General features: G+C 41.1%; 1 protein-coding gene across 1 annotated transcript in view; it reads left to right on the forward strand.

Annotated features, from left to right (window-relative positions):
* LOC139538882 (pre-mRNA-splicing factor CWC22 homolog) overlaps positions 1–17248 on the forward strand; it is a 60028-nt gene extending 42780 nt beyond the window's left edge. The window contains exons 16-21 of the mRNA XM_071341403.1: positions 12422–12499; positions 12794–12946; positions 13300–13427; positions 13609–13710; positions 14207–14382; positions 16058–17248. Coding sequence (XP_071197504.1) covers positions 12422–12499; positions 12794–12946; positions 13300–13427; positions 13609–13710; positions 14207–14382; positions 16058–16791 — 1371 coding nt within the window. The 3' untranslated portion in view covers positions 16792–17248. The remainder of the gene's footprint in view (positions 1–12421; positions 12500–12793; positions 12947–13299; positions 13428–13608; positions 13711–14206; positions 14383–16057) is intronic.
* The last annotated feature ends 976 nt before the right edge of the window (positions 17249–18224 follow it).

An 18224-nucleotide genomic window follows, 5' to 3' on the forward strand; every position in this document is an offset into this window, starting at 1 on the left:
AGGCTATGTAATTCTATGAGAACACAGGCATTTAGAGATTTCCATGGACTGACAGCCAAGTGGATAGGATAAGAACTGAGACCTGGAGATTTCCTTCCCTGTCTGCTAGGATCCTGAGGAACAGGCTCTCCTCTAGAGCTCATGGTCTGCTCAATATTCCAGCTGTGATGGATAGACACATTAGGAAAGCTAATGACTGAATCAGTAACAGTCGCCCGATTCTTCACAACCACTGCACAGCAGACCACAACCCTGTTCTTTTCTCAGAACTCACTGGACACACACAGGAACACTGCCTATGTTTATACATGAGATCAAATGAAAAGGGCTCTATTAAAACAGGAAGGGAAATGATTATCTTCTGAGCGGCCTGTCTCTCTGTCTCAAATCTATCCCCTTGGTCTTTACCTGAACCTTAATTTACAGTTGAAGTCGGAAGTTTACATACACTTACGTTGGAGTCATTAAAACTCGTTTTTCAACCACTCCACACATTTCTTGTTAACAAACTATGGTTTTGGCAAGTCAGTTAGGACATCTACTTTGTGCATGACACAAGTAATTTTTCCAACAATTGTTTACAGACAGATTATTTCACTTAAAATTCACTGTATCACAATTCCAGTGGGTCAGAAGTTTAAATACACTAAGTTGACTGCCTTTCAACAGCTTGGAAAATTATGTCATGGCTTTAGAAGCTTCTGAGTCAATTGGAGGTGTACCTGTGGATGCATTTCAAGGCCTAGCTTCAAACTCAGTGCCTCTTTACTTGACATCATGGGAAAATCAAAAGAAACCAGCAAAGACCTCCACTTGTAGACCTCCACAAGTCTGGTTCATCCTTGGGAGCAATTTCCAAACGCCTGAAGGTACCACGTTCATCTGTACAAAAAATAGTACGCAAGTATAAACACCATGGAACCACGCAGCCGTCATACCGCTCAGGAAGGAGACGCGTTCTGTCATCTAGAGATGAACGTACTTTGGTGCGAAAAGTGCAAATCAATCCCAAAACAACAACAAAGGACCTTGTGAAGATTCTGGAGGGAATGGGTACAAACGTAAATATATCCACAGTAAAAATGAGTCCTATATTGACATAACCTGAAAGGCTGCTCAGCAAGGAAGAAGCCAGACTACGGTTTGCAACTACACATGGCGACAAAGATCGTACTTTTTGGAGAAATGTGCCCTGGCCTGATGAATCAAAAATAGTACTGTTAGCCATAATGACCACCAATATGTTTGGAGGATAAAGGGGGAGGCTTGCAAGCCGAAGAACACCATCCCAACCGTGAAGCACGAGGGTGGCAGCATCATGTTGTGGGGGTGCTTTGCTGCAGGAGGGACTGGTGCACTTCACAAAATAGATGACATCATGAGGACGGAAAATGATGTGGATGTATTGAAGCAACATCTCGACATCAGTCAGGAAGTTAAAGCTTGGTCGCAAATGGGTCTTCCAAATGGACAATGACCCCAAGCATACTTCCAAAGTTGTGGCAAAATGGCTTAAGGACAACAAAGTCAAGGTATTGGAGAGGCCATCACAAAGCCCTGACCTCCATCCTATAGAACATTTGTGGGCAGAACTGTTAAAGCGTGTGCGAGCAAGGAGGCCTACAAACCTGACTCAGTTACACCAGCTGTCAGGAGGAATGGGCCATAATTCACCCAACTTATTGTGGGAAGCTTGTGGAAACGTTTGACCCAAGTTAAACAATTTAAAGGCAATGCTACCAAATACTAATTGAGTGTATGCAAACTTCTGACCCACTGGGAATGTGATGAAAGAAATAAAAGCTGAAATATATCATTCTCTCTACTATTATTCTGACATTTCACATTCTTAAAATAAAGTGGTGATCCTAACTGACCTAAGACAGGGAATGTTTACTAGGATTAAATGTAAGGAATTGTGAAAAACTGAGTTAAAATGTATTTGGCTAAGGTGTATGTAATCTTCCAACTTCAACTGTACCTGAACCACTAGTTTTAAAGTGTTGGTAGTAGAGGTCGACCGATTAATCGGAATGGCCGATTAATTAGGGCCGATTTCAAGTTTTCATAACAATCGGTAATCTGTATTTTTGGACACCGATTTGCATATTTTTTTATTTACACCTTTATTTAACTAGGCAAGTCAGTTAACCTCTAACGAGCCTCTACCCCGGGTCCGGGATCACCCCCCATCCCCCCACACACTGATTAGCATAGCTAGCATAGCTTCACAAGTAGATAGTAGCATCTAAATATCATTAAATCACAAGTCCAAGACACCAGATGAAAGATACAGATCTTGTGAATAAAGCCACCATTTCAGATTTTTAAAATGTTTTACAGGGAAGACAAAATATGTAAATCTATTAGCTAAACACGTTAGCAAAATACACAATTTCTTTGTCCACCATTTTTTCTCTCCACCAGTAGCTATCACCAATTCGGCTAAACTAAGATATTGATAGCCAATAACCTATAAAAAACCTCATCAGATGACAGTCTGATAACATATTTATGGTATAGGATAGGTTTTGTTAGAAAAAAGTGCATATTTCAGGTAGAAATCACAGTTTACAATTGCACCGACCATCACAAGACGACTAGAATTACTATAGAGAGCAACGTGTATGACCAATTTACTCTTAATAAAACATTTCATAAGAATAGACAAAGCATAGCAATGGAAAGACCCAGATCTTGTGATTCCAGACAATATTTCAGATTTTCTAAGCGTTTTACAGCGAAAACACAATAAATCGATAAGTTAGCATACCACATGTGAAAACGTTACCAGAGCATCGATTCCAGCCAAAGAGCGCTATAACGTAATCACCGCCAAAATATATTAATTTTTTCACTAACCTTCTCAGAATTCTTCCGATGACACTCCTGTAACATCATTTTACAACATACATATACAGTTTGTTCGAAAAGGTGCATATTTAGCCATACAAAACCGTGGTTACACAATGAAAATACTAGGAAATCAAGCCTCAAAATGTCTGACGTCATCTTTCAGAGTGATCTAGTTTAATTGAAAGCTAATCATATACTTGACAAAAAAATACAGGGTTGACAGGAATCGAAAGACAAATTAGTTCTTAATGCAACCGCTGACTTACATTTTTAAAATTATCCTTACTTTTCAATACAGGGTTCGCCAAGTGACGCGATAACAAACAAAATGGCGAAATATGCGTTTAAAATATTTCGACAGAACAACGATTTATCATATTAAATATTGCTTACTTTGAGCTGTTCTTCCATCAGATTCTTGGGCAATGTATCCTTTCTATGTTGTAATCTTCTTTTGGTCGATAGATGTCCTCTGTCCTTCGAAATGTCCACTAACAACGACCGAGACCCCGAAACGTTCCCAAAGCTAGAAAGTGCACGACAAATAAATTCCTCAGAATCGCACTAAACGGATATAAATTGCTATAAAACGGTTCAAATTAACTACATTATGATGTTTTTAACAACTATAACGAGTAAAAACATGACCAGAGAAATATTGCTGGTTAGACAACGATTTGGAATGAGGCAAGTCCGATGTCCTTCACGCTTCAGGCGCGCGACGAGAAAGGGAGGTACCTCTACGTTTTGTTCTTTTATAGTGGCTGTGATTGTGCAATCGATTCCATTCAAAACGTGATGACATACAGACACCCAGAGGAAGACGTAGGCAGTGTCGGTTTCTTCATAGCATTCACTGTCACCTTAAAAACAGACTCCAGATCAGGGGTAAAAATTTCTGAAATCTGACCCCTGTCATGAAAAGTGCTGTAGATATAGTTCTGTACCACTCAGAGACAAAATTCCAACGGCTATAGAAACTAGAAAGTGTTTTCTATCCAATAATAACAATAATATGCATATTGTACGATCAAGAATTTAGCACGAGGCAGTTTAATTTGGAGACCAAAATATGCTAATGCGGAACAGCACCCCCTATAGTTCCAAGAAGTTAAGAACACATTCTTATTTTCAATGACGGCCTAGGAACGGTGGGTTAACTGCCTTGTTCAGGGTCAGAACGACAGATTTTTACCTTGCCAGCTCGGGGATTCGTTTTTGTAATCTTCCGGTTACTAGTCCTAACAATCTGCCTTTCATTGCACTCCACGGGGAACCTGCGTGTTAGGCTGACTACCTGTTACGCGAGGGCAGCAAGAAGCCAAGGTAAGTTGCTAGCTAGCATTAAACTTATCTTACAAAAAACAATCAATCTTAACATAATCACTAGTTAACCTTTCTAGCGCAGGTGTTCCGCTTGCGGAACACCTCGACAACATTCCGCTGAAAAGGCAGCGCGGGAAATTCAAAAATATTTTTTTGAAATATGTAACTTTCACACATTAACCTGTCGTGTCCGATTTCAAAAAGGCTTTACAGCGAAAGTACAACATATGATTATGTTAGTTCAGAGCCAAGTCAAAAAAACACCCAGCCATTTTCCAGCCAAAGATAGGAGTCACAAAAAGCAGAAATATAGATAAAATGAATCACTAACCTTTGATGATCTTCATCAGATGACACTCATAGGACATCGTGTTACACAAGACATGTATGTTTTGTTCGATAATGTGCATATTTATATCCAAAAATCTCAGTTTACATTGGCGCGTTACGTGCAGTAATGTTTTGATTCCAAAACATCCGATGATCTTGCAGATAGCCACAGAAATACTCATAATAAACATCGATAAAAGATACAAGTGTTATTCACAGAATTAAAGATAGACTTCTCCTTTAAACCTCTCTGGGATAGGCGGGACGCTTGCGTCCCACTTGGCCAATAGCCAAGGAAAATGCAGAGCGCCAAATAAAATTTTAAAAAATTATATAAAATCAAACTTTCATTAAATCACTTATGTAAGATACCAAATTAAAGCTACACTCGTTGTGAAGCCAACATGTCAGATTTTAAAAAGGCTTTTCGGCGAAAACGTAAGATGCTATTATCTGATGATAGCACAACAGTAAACAAACAGAGTGTAGCATATTTCAACCCTGCAGGCGCAACACAAAACGCAGAAATAAAATATAAATCATGCCTTACCTTTGACGAGCTTCTTTTGTTGGCACTCCAATATGTCCCATAAACATCACAAATGGTCCTTTTTGTTCGATTAATACCGTCCATATATATCCAAAATGTCCATTTATTTGGCGAGTTTGATCCAGAAAAAAAAACAGCTTCCAATTTGCGCAACGTCACTACAAAATATCTCAAAAATGACCTCTAAACTTTGCCAAAACATTTCAAACCACTTTTGTAATACAACTTTAGGTATTTTTAAACGTTAACAATCGATCAAATTGAAGACGGGTTTATCTGTTTTCAATACAGGAGGACAACAAACTAACGCTACTTTTCTAGTCTTGCGCAACTCTCAAACAGTACACATAACGTTACACTGATTCCAGATGGCCGTACTTCTTCATTGCACAAAGGAATAACCTCAACCAATTTCCAAAGACTGGTGACATCCAGTGGAAGCGGTAGGAACTGCAAACAGGTTGATTAGAAATCTAGTATCCCAATGAAAACTTATTGAACAGACAGTGACCTCAAAAAAAAAAAATCTGAATGGTTAGTCCTCGGGGTTTTGCCTGCTACATAAGTTCTGTTATACTCACAGACATGATTCAAACAGTTTTGGGGACTTCAGTGTTTTCTATCCAAATCTACTAATAATATGCATATCTTATATTCTGGGGATGAGTAGAAGGAAGTTGAAATTGGGCACGCTATTTATCCAAAAGTGAAAATGCTGCCCCCTATCCTAGAGAAGTTAATGCAACCGCTGTGTCAGATTATTATTTTTTTTAAATAATAATTGGAAAAAGCATCATCTGAGTACCGCGCTCAGAGCCCAATCGAACCAAAGAAATTTCCGCCATGTTGGCGTCAACAGAAGTTAGAAATAACATGATAAATATTCACTTACCTTTGATGATCTTCAACAGAATGAACTCCCAGGAATCCCAGTTCGACAATAAATGACTGATTTGTTCCATAAAGTCCATCATTTATGTCCAAATAGCCACTAGTTATTATTGTGTTCAGCCCAGTAATCCATCTTCATGAGCACTAGGTCCAGACAAAAACTCAAAGTTCCGTTACAGGTCGTAGAAACATATCAAACGATGTATGGAATTAATCTTTAGGATGTTTTTAACATAAATCATCAATAATGTTCCAACCGGAGAATTCCATCATCTGTAGCAAAGCATTGGAACGAGAGCTAACTCTGTCGGGAGCGCGCATTTTATCCAATACTACTAATAATATGCATATATTCGCATCTGGGACAGAGTAGCAGGCAGTTTACTCTGGGCACGCATTTCATGCAAAAGTGAAAATGCTGCCCCCTATCCAAACAGGTTAACTACACATGGTTGATGATATTACTAGTTTATCTAGCGTGTCCTGCTTTGCATATAATCGATGCGCCTACTTCGACAAACGGTGATGATTTAACAAGCTCATTTGCGAAAAAAGCACTGTCGTTGCACCAATGTACCTAACCATAAACATCAATGCCTTTCTTTAAAATCAATACACAAGTATATATTTTTAAACCTGCATATTTAGTTAATATTGCCTGCTAACATGTATTTCTTATAATTAGGGAAGTTGTGTCACTTCTCTTGCGTTCGGTGCAAGCAGTCAGGGTATATGCAGCAGTTTGTGCCGCCTGGCTCATTGCGAACTGTGTGAAGTCCATTTATTCCTAACAAAGGCCGTAATTAATTGTACATAATTATGACAACATTGAAGGTTGTACAATGTAACAGCAATATTTAGACTTAGGGATGCCATCCGTTAGATAAAATACGGAACGTTTCCGTATTTCACTGAAAGAATAAATGTTTTGTTTTTTCGAAATGATAGTTTCCGGATTCTACCATTTTAATGACCAAAGGCTCGTATTTCTGTGTCTTATTAAGTTATAATTAAGTTTATGATTTGATAGAGAAGTCTGACTGAGAGATGGTAGGCAGCAGCAGGCTCGTAAGCATTCATTCAAACAGCACTTTCGTGCGTTTGCCAGCAGCTATTGCGCTGTTTATGACTTCAAGCCTATCAACTCCCGAGATTAGGCTGGTGTAACCGATTTGAAATGGCTAGCTAGTTAGCGGGGTGCGCGCTAATAGCGTTTCAAACGTCACTCGTTCTGAGACTTGGAGTAGTTGTTCCCCTTGCTCTGCTTGGGTAACGCTGCTTCGAGGGTGACTGTTGTCGATGTGTTCCTGGTTCGAGCCCAGGTAGGAGCGAGGAGAGGGACGGAAGCTATACTGTTACACTGGCAATACTAAAGTGCCTATAAGAACATCCAATAGTCAAAGGTATATGAAATACAAATCGTATAGAGAGAAATAGTCCTATAATTCCTATAATAACTACAACCTAAAACTTCTTACCTGGGAATATTGAAGACTCATGTTAAAAGGAACCACCAGCTTTCATATGTTCTCATGTTCTGAGCAAGGAACTTAAATGTTAGCTTTTTTACATGGCACATATTGCACTTTTACTTTCTTCTCCAACACTTTGTTTTTGCATTATTTAAACCAAATTGAACATGTTTCCTTATTTATTTAAGGCTAAATTGATTTTATTGATGTATTATATTAAGTTAAAATAAAAGTGTTCATTCAGTATTGTTGTAATTGTCGTTATTACAAATAAATATTAAAAAATCGGCCGATTAATATTGGCTTTTTTTGGTCCTCCAATAATCTGTATCTGTATCGGTATCGGCGTTGAAAAATCATAATCGGTCGACCTCTAGTTGGTAGAGTTGTATTGCTGCTGTGTTCCATGATGTCTACCAGCTGACATTAGTGCACTATATAGGGAATAGTGTGCCATTTCAGACACAGCCAGAGTGTTGATGTTGTGATTGGATATTTCAGTAGAAGATTGTCACTGTTCCAGTTGGTCATTTCTATGCATTGACTTTGCTGGCCCTGTATGGGCCCTGGCTGATACACTATATATATTCAAAAGTATGTGAACGCCCCTTGAAATTTAGTGGATTCGGCTATTTCAGCCACACCCGTTGCTGAGAGATGTATAAAATCGAGCACACAGCCATGCAATCTCCATAGACAAACATTGGCAGTAGAATAGCATTACTGAAGACCTCAGTGACTTTCAACATGGCACCGTCATAGATTGCCACCTTTCCAACAAGTCAGTATGTCAAATTTCTGCACTGCTAGAGCTGCCCCGGTCAAGTGCGGTTATTGTGAAGTGGAAACGTCTAGGAGCAACAACGGCTCAGCCGCGAAGTGGTAGGCCACACAAGCTCACAGAACAGGACCGCTGAAGCATGTAGCGCGTAAAAATTGTCTGTCCTCGGTTGCATTACTCACTACTGAGTTCCAAACTGCCTCTGGAAGCAATGTCAGCCCAATAACTGTTCGTCGGGAGCTTCATGAAATGGGTTTCCATGGCTGAGCAGCTGCACACAAGCCTAGCAGTGGAAACTGTTTTCTGGAGTCATGAATCACACGTCACCATCTGGGTTTGGTGGATCTGGGTTTGGTGGATGCCAGGAGAACGCTACCTGCCCGACTGCATAGTGCCAAATGTCACCGTTTGGGCTAGGCCCCTTAGTTAGGACATCTTAGTTAGGATATCTTAACCTCTCTGAGGATATGTGGGACGGTAGCGTCCCAACTGGCCAACATCCAGTGAAAATGTGTCAAATTCAAATATATTAGTATAAAAATTTTACTTTCATGAAATCACACATTCAATATACCAAATTAAAGCTACACTTGTTGTGTATCCAGCCAACGTGTCAGATTTCAAAAATGCTTTACGGCGGAAGCATACAATGCTATTATCTGAGGATAGCATCCAAGCAAACAATCACAGACCATAATATTTCAACCCTCCAGGCGCGACACAAAACGCAGAAATAAAGATATAATTCATGCCTTACCTTTGACGAGCTTCTTCTGTTGGCACTCCAATATGTCCCATAAACATCACAAATGGTCCTTTTGTTCGATTAATTCCGTCGATAAATGTCCATTTATTTGGCGCGTATGATCCAGAAAAACACCGGTTCCAACTCGCTCAACATGACTACAAAAGTTACCTGTAAGCTTTGTCCAAAAATTTCAAAATACTTTTGTAATACAACTTTAGGTATTTTGTAACGTAAACAATCAATAAAATTGAAGACGGGATGATCTGTGTTCAATACCGGAGGAAAACAATGTGTAGCATGCTTTCAGGTCACTCGCCTCTAACAAACCGTACACTTCACTCGAGCCTCATTCTGAACATGGCTACTTCTTCATTTCTCAAAGGAAAAACCTCAACCAATTTCTAAAGACTGTTGACATCCAGTGGAAGTGATAGGAACTGCAAGAAGGTCCCTTAGAAATCTGGATTCCCAATGAAAACCCATTGAAAAGAGTGACCTCAAAACAAATTCTGAATGGTTTGTCCTCTGGGTTTCGCCTGCCAAATAAGTTCTGTTATAGTCACAGACATGATTCAAACAGTTTTAGAGACTTCAGAGTGGTTTCTATCCAAATCTACTAATAATATGCATATATTAGCAACTGGGCCTGGGTAGCAGGCAGTTTACTCTGGGCACGCTTTTCATCCAAACGTGAAAATGCTGCCCCCTATCCCAAAGAAGTTAACGTTACAGCATAAAATGATATTCTAGACGATTCTGTGCTTCCAAGATTGTGGCAACAGTTTGGGAAAGGCCCTTTCCTGTTGAAATGATAACCGCAAGACGCATACAATGACAATGCCCCCGTGCACAAACAAGGTCCATATAGAAATGGTTTGTCGAGATTGGTGTGGAACAATTTGACTGGCCTGCACAGAGCCCTGACCTCAACCCCATCAAACACCTTTGGGATTAATTGGGACGCCGACTGCGAGCCATGCTCTTCTGACTGAACATCTAGTGTTCCAACATCTAGTGGAAAGCTTTCCCAGATGAGTGGAGACTGTTATAGCAGCAAAGGGGCGACCAACTCCATATTCATGCCTATGATTTTGGAATGGGCGACGAGCATGGGGGACATGCTTTTGGTAGATGCATCCCAAATGGCACCCTATTCCTTATAGAGAGCACTACTTGTGTCTCTGGTCAAAGTAGTGCGCTATTAGGGAATAGGGTGCCATTTGGGAGGTACCCTGAGTGTCCTCAGGATGGAAGGGGTTCTGAGATGAGATGGGGGACAGACAGCAGTCTCATTGCATTCCCATCGTGTTGCCATGCCAGGCAGAGAATCAGGCACACTGTGTGAACATCACACTTTCCAATCTCAGTATCACACAACATAACACAGCCTCCTGCTGCTGTCTGCTGCCAGGGCTTTTTCGTCTGTGGCAGAGAGACCCGTTACCAGACAGACGTGCCTCTCAATAACAAACCATACAGCTTCTAGCCTCAGTCATAACCATCATTATTTTCATAACTGTGCAGAGATGTTAAATGAGTTGTTCAGTCTGTCAGCTAGCTAGGCTACATGCTGAGAAGTTTCTCTCACACCTTTACTTTCTCAATGAATTTAAATGTGTTCACACATGAATCATTCATGTTTTAGCCCACATGATAAGTTAAATGCTAGGAAGCATGAGTTTTTCCTCACCAATGTAACTCAGTGTAGTCAAAGATTTAGTAATTGTAGTCTCAATCTGGTTACCTATAAGTATAATATTTTATGTTTCAAGGTTATTACATATTTATTAACTTAATTCCGGAATACTTCTAAACTCCCCACAATGCACTATTTGTCAGCGTCATGAAGGATCTACTCTACTCTGGCTACCAAGTTCGTTAATTGTAGTCTCAATCTGGTTACCTATAAGTACAATATTTTATGTTTCAAGGTTATTACATATTTATTAACTTAATTCCGGAATACTTCTAAACTCCCCACAATGCACTATTTGTCAGCGTCATGAAGGATCTACTCTACTCTGGCTGCCAAGTTCGTATGCTAGCTCGGTAGCTAGTTCAAGCTGGTTTACGATAGCTACACCTCATGCTATTCACATATTTTGTGTTCTCTAGTGGGAACCCTTTAGTACGGCAGGCTCTGGTGCTTTTGGGGAGTTTTGTAACTTTTTCTACCTTGGCTTAGTGCTACCTCGCTAGCTGACTGACATCTGTAAACTATCAAATTTGGATTTCAGCCCGGTGAAGCGCCTGCCTCCCCCTCGCTTTGGTAGCTAACTCAGCCTGGACTCATTTAAAAGTGTGTTACCTTTGGCTGGGCCCCAGCCGTCCGTCTGTAAGTCTCTGCTCTCTCTTTTCTTTTAATCTGCGGTTATGTTTTAGTTGTGTTCTAGCTGGTCTCCAGTAGTTGGGCTTTAGCTTGCCGACCTACACCGTGGTGGTTGGCTAGGCTAATAGCTAGTTGGCTAAAGAGCTAATGTGAGCTGGCTGGCTAACTTGCTGGCTAAGATAACTGCATATACCTAACATTTTTTGATAACTGGTTAGATTGTGTTATATATTTCCACAACTTTGATTTACTTTGATGTAGCTGTAAGATAGGCATTCATAGCAACTGGCTGACTCGGTGCTAACGTAACATTAGCAGGCTGGTAGGGCTAATGTTAGCAGGCTAGTTGGCTAGCAACCTTGCAAGTTGATTTGTAACAATAAATTCATAAAGTATTTGCTTGTAACTTACCTGAACATTTTATTGAAACCAGCAGTCATGAGTGCAAACGATTTACTTTAATTTGAAGTTATACATGGAAGTTATATCTGTTGAAATTTACATTATAAGGAATAGGCTGGCTTGCCGGGTCTTCCATATTACATCACACCCTGGAAAAACATTTTCTGACATGACTTCGGCATTCTTTGGTATGAGTCCAAGGAATCATTCAGATTTTACATGATGAGCAAATAGTCCAATTTGTATCGATTTTTCCTCCCTCCATATCACAAACATGATTCTCCTATCTCTCCTCACCACCAGTGTAATTTGGTGCCAGCCCCTGCCAGGTCATGGCCTGTCCAGGACGTTCATTTCAAGATTGATCACACCACAGCCCATGGTTGCCCAAGGCTGGCCTCCTCAATGAAAATATAGTATTTTTAAATCAATAATCTGCTTGGCTGGGATATTGGTTGGAGGATGAGAGGACACAGAATGGTTATGTCCAAAATGGCACCCTGTTCCCTATGTAGTGCACTACTTTTCACCTGGGCCACGTCAAAGTAGTATACTATGTAGAGAATAGGGTCCCATTTAGGACCGGCTTCTCGCTGGCTGCAGGAGGATGTAACAGATGGGTCTTTTTATATCCCCCATAGGTGCAGTCCTTCCTGGTTTGGCCAAGTCTCAGCATCCCCTCTGTGTCCATGTTCCAGTGATTAAAGCTATTTTTGTATCTGCCTTTTCCCAACAGAAAGAGCTGTGCAACATGATTCTAGACTGCTGTGCCCAACAGAGGACCTACGAGAAGTTCTTTGGTCTTCTAGCAGGGGTAAGAAGACCAAATAATATATATTTATATATTCTTTAATTTAAATATAACCAAAATATATATTTCATCATTTTCCTGAGACAATTTTCATTAACTTGGTCTGTTATGTTGCATGCTGTAAGTTGGAATTTCATCACCCTTGAAATTACATTTGTTGATAAGCCTTGTAGTTTACTACAGTGGAGTTCATTCATTTGGCTTTTTACAGGAATTTGTCTCACATTCAAGAGCACTGCGTTAAGATCAACTATATTCTACTCTCAACTAACATTGTGAACTCTGTTAATTTCTCAGAGGTTTTGTCTGCTGAAGAAGGACTATATGGAGAGTTTTGAGGCCATCTTCATGGAGCAGTATGAAACCATCCATCGCCTAGAGACCAATAAACTGAGAAACGTTGCCAGGATGTTTGCTCATCTCCTGTACACTGACTCTGTCCCGTGGAGTGTATGTATTGTAGCTCTCTAGGGTTGAGTCTCAATTGGCACCCTATTCTCTATATAGTGCACTTCTTTTGACTGTGCCCTATGGGCCCTGGTTGAAATTAGTGCACTACATGGGAATTAGGGTGCCATTTTGTCTACAGTAACTCAACATCTCTAACCTAAAACCTTGTGCTGACTCTGCCGTTACTACGCACATGGGTTCGTGACATAATGTATTACAGCATCAATATGGCTTTAAATCTTATTGATCGATTCATCTAACGCTGGGCATTAAGGCAACGTAGTTGGTGATTTGAGTGCCCTTCAACAGCTACTAATCTAGTTACACTGCGTGTTTGTGTATTTCTCTCTCAGGTGCTGGAATGTATTAAAGTCAGTGAGGACACCACCACGTCATCCAGTCGAATCTTCGTCAAGATCTTGTTCCAGGAGCTCTGTGCCTACATGGGTCTGCCCAGGCTCAATGAACGACTCAAGGATATGTACGTCAATCTAATCTTCTCCCCCTCCACTGTCAACTAATATGTCACTTGAGGATGTTGATACTTGTAATCTGGCTCTGCTATTCTCTTGAGGGGATAAATTAAATTGAATTTAAATACATTTAATTGTCACGTTTTGATGCATGGGATTGTCTCATCCAATCTTTTTTGTATCTTCCAGGACGTTGCAGCCCTTCTTCGAGGGTCTCTTCCCTCGTGACAACCCCAGGAACACCCGATTCGCCATCAATTTCTTCACCTCCATTGGCCTGGGTGGACTTACGTTAGTGTCTACATTCTAATAATATAATCATAATACGTGCCACTTTCATCCAAAGCAACAGCACAATGAGATTGCATATACGTTTTATGTATGTGTTTGTGATTTGTTAACCCACAACCTTCGCATTGCTGCTGCCTTTACCTGCAGAGACACACAGGAACACATTGTAATATAACAGGTTGGGGTATTCCGTCACCATCCTGCTGTGATCTCCTGCCAAATCAAACTTTATTTGTCACATGTGCCGAATACATCAAGTATAGACGTGAAATGCTTACTTACAAGCCCTTAACCAACAGTGCAGTTCAAGAAGAAGAAAATATTTACCAAGTAGACTAAAAAAAAAGGTCCAAATAAAAGTAACACAATAACAAGGCTATATACAGGGGGTGTGTCATAATTTATTCTTTCTCCATCTCTCTCTCTCTTGCTCTCTTTCCCCTTCTCATTCTCTCTCCTTCTCCCTCGCTCTACCCACTCTCCCTCCCTCCCATAGGGATGAGCTCCGTGAGCATCTGAAGAACGCCCCCAAGATAATCATGACCCAGAACCAGGACGTGGAGTCGTCAGACTCCGACTCGTCCTCTTCCTCCTCTGACTCGTCCTCCTCAGACAGTGACAGTGACAGCTCTGACTCTTCCACTGACTCTGACTCGTCCAGCAACAGCTCAGGTACAGAGTAGCTTTACCACCCTGATAGTCCCTTATTATAGCCTGGTCCCAGATCTGTTTGTTATTTCTACTTTGGTCATTGGTGGCACAAACAGCACTTTAAACAATCTGGGACCAGGCCACCCTCACTTTAATTTTTTTATTGTTACACTTAGACTTAGGTAGTTGAAAGGACATCATTGCAATCAACTTTCAACCCAGCTCTCTTTTAACCAGCAGTCTGAATATTTTCTTAGACGAATTAAAAGTGCTAGTCCTTTAACTGTCTGTCCTCAACCTTCACCTAATTCTAATGCCTGTGTTGTGTCCGGAGAGGTGGTGGTGCCTGTAAAATTAGTAATTCTGTTTCTATGGTTGTACCCTTCTTTCCTTGTCCCTACTGTGAGGGTGGCCAACTCTGCTCTGTGTGTGTTTGTGTCTCTGTGTGTGTCTCTGTGTGTGTCTCTGTGTGTCAGCCTGCGTCATGAGTCATTGCATGCCTCACCTTGAGGAATGTCAGTGTTGTACTTAGCCCTCTAACTCAGCATGCTAATTATTTTAATTGGCCAGCTCTATTGACATGAAACTTGTCTGTTTTGAATCACATCACTATTTCCCTAGAAAAGGCCTGTCCCTCATGTCACATTATATGGTAATAATATTTGCCATTTAGTGTTGGTTTTTATCCAAAGCAACTTATGGGAGTGTTTAGGCTACATCGTGTTAATCGTGGCATCAGGGACATTAAGATGGCTTTTTGTGTCAGTCCCATGCTGATGAAATGCAACTACTGCCAACCAAGGACCAGTCTGTATTCACTTTTTCAATTTAAGAAAACATGTATATTTCAGGGATCAATTTTAAATATCCTATTTAACAAGAGAGCAGTGATTGTCCTGGTGAAACAGATGTCCTCTACATAATCACTGCTTTCAAATCAATAGCGACAAAATGACCTCTGTTCACTGAAATGTCCAATACCTCTGAGCTTCAGTTGGTTCTCAGTAAATTGTCCTGAACATCAAGCCTGTGTGAGGTCTTAGAGGTGTTTCTCGGCTGTGATGTTGATGTGGCTATTTACCATTCAGCCTGTGTGTATATGTATACAAATCTCTATGTAACACATGCACGCAAAGACAGTCCGTCAGTCCCGGCAGTGGTACACGTACACACACACACACACACACACACACACACACACACACACACACACACACACACAGTTTTGTACTCTGGCGGTCTAGTGACTGTTTGACTAGTGTGGTGTTGGGTGCCCCTGGCCTGCTCTCTGTAGGGCAGAGTGACATGTTAACATGCACTGGCCAAAAGCACAGTCTGTCATCACCACACATCATCTGCACACAGGCTGCATCCCAAATGGCACCCTATTCCCTAGAAGGCTCTGGTCAAAAGTAGTGCACTATATAGGAAATAGGGTGCCATTTAGGACACACCTAAGCCCCCCTCAAACTCCCATCACATGGCATAGCTCAGACCACTCGTATGGAATGGCAAAACTGACAGATTTTTTTATTTATTTATACACAGCATAGAGAATGTGCCCCTCTATGGGCTGGCAAACTGGCATGTTGTGTGCATGCTTCTGGATGTATTTAGGCTCTTTACTCATGTTTAATAGATTTTGATTCAAAGTCTGGATATATTTAGTTTCTAAGACAAATGTACTGTTTGGCAGATTCCGATTCGAGGCGTAAAAAGAGCAAAGGCCAGAGCAAAAAGAAGAAGAGCGACAAAGACAAGAAGACCAAGGACAAGGCTTCTTCCAAAAAGAAGAAGTCACCTCTGGAGGAACGGCCCAATAGGAGTCTGAGACACGAAAACCGTCGCCGTGATGACAGCAGTAGCGATGAAGAGGAGGCGGAGCGCGGCGGGGGGAGACCCGGGCCTGAGGACCGCCACAAAGCCTCTCGCCACCGGGATCGAGTAGAAGATGCTCCGCCACCCACACATGAGAGACCCGACCGTGCTGACCGTGGAGGGCACAAAGACAAGGAGCTGCCTCGTGGCAGGCCTGGCAGAGACCGAGACTATGAGGACGGGGACAGACAGCCAGAGGCCCGCAGGCACAACAAGGACGATGGAGAGGGAAACGATGGGAAACACCAAGCCCCCCAGGCCGACCGTGACCGAGTCAGACACCGTAGCCCTGAGAAAGAGAAGGAACCAGTGAGCAGTGGAGGCAGGGACAGAGAAAAAGAGAGGTCAAAGTCACGGGAGAGGAGCAGCCGCAAGGAGAAGGACATGGATTCCTCCAGGGACTCGAACAGGAACGGGGTGGAGCGGCAGGCGGAGAGGGCAGAGCGGGCGGACAAGGAGAACAGGGAGAACCGCCATCACTCTGACAGATACAGAGAACCCAGGCGAAACGAGGAACGGAGCAGGAATAGCTCCCCGCGCAGACGGAGATAGCCGGACCAATGAGACAAGTAGTAGGCTTACTTTCCAATGTCCATACTTACATAATTTGAAGTTGTGTGCTACTGCAGACATTGAAACAGAGCCATAGTAGTTATGATAGTCATGCTGTTCATATGCCAGCTTGAACTCATCCATCTCATTCTCTGTCATTGTCTGTCTCTCTCAATGTATGCGTCTTATGCATAGCCTTTACAATTTTATATTGCCAAATGAAATCTTTCTTAGGAATGGTTCAGCGGTTGTATAGGAACAATAACAGTGCAGAGATCTGCTTGCAAAAGTAGTGTTTCTATGATTGTTTCTTTCTCTGGGTGTTATCAATGTAAGACTGGTAAAGTCAAGAAAGCTTGTGAATTTGTATTTGATGCATCAACCTATTTTGTATTAGTGGCAACCTATTTTTGTGTTGATAAAAAATAAGACAAAACATTAAAAAATCATTCAACTGTTCAATTGTACTTGATTTATTACTGAATATTATATAGTATATTGAACATGTTTGCCCTAGGCAACACCAGAGCAACGGATGGTAGAGTGTACTTAAAATCAGCGGGTGCTGTCTAAGCCTAATCTTATTGCCTCTGACTACAGAACATCGGCCGCCAACTTCAGTTCATTAAATTGTTGAATCGCCACCATTTTTGGACAACCAGCAGGTGATTGCTAACACACATCAACCCACAAAGGATCAGTTCTGAGCAATTCCAACATTGTTTATGTTAAACACTCTTGTAAGAATGCTTTCAATAACCGGTCATCACAGTTACAGTACATACAACATGCATACAGTATGAATACATGCTTCTTACATAATTTACATAGATCTTCACATTGTGATCTCCAAATGGGATCCAACCTTATTTGACCTTCAACATTTTCCCCAAGAGCATACATACCAAAATGCATTACACAGGGTTCCAGGAAAACTGGGTCAATATTGGGATGGAAGACGTAACATAGTAAATGTAAATCGGGGACACTCCAAATAGTATGTTACATTTCGTATAGTATGTATTTATTTCTGGATGTCCATCCATTTTGTATGATATGTTAGGAATTTAGAAAAACGCATGAATTGTTATGAATTCCAATTTGTTATTGATAACGTTAGCTAGGTTAGGGGTTATGGGAAGGGTTAGCTAACATGCTGAGTAGTTGCAAAGTAGCTTAGAAAGTAGTAAGTTGTTGCAAATTCGCTAAAATTGTTCGTGATGAGTTTTGAACACGCAAACTTTCGGTTAATAGAGGTTCCCGTTATACACCTACCCATCCACCTCGACCAACCACCCTACTTTCATTTTTTCTTAAAGTACACCTGTCTTATGTAACCACACCAAATGTGACATATGATGCTAGTTTTGAGTGTCCCAATTTTATGTTTACTATGTTACATCTAGTCTAGGAGACCAGGTTGGGAACTCTGG

The sequence above is a fragment of the Salvelinus alpinus genome, chromosome 14 (assembly GCF_045679555.1).
Source record: "Salvelinus alpinus chromosome 14, SLU_Salpinus.1, whole genome shotgun sequence".
NCBI lineage: Eukaryota > Metazoa > Chordata > Actinopteri > Salmoniformes > Salmonidae > Salvelinus > Salvelinus alpinus.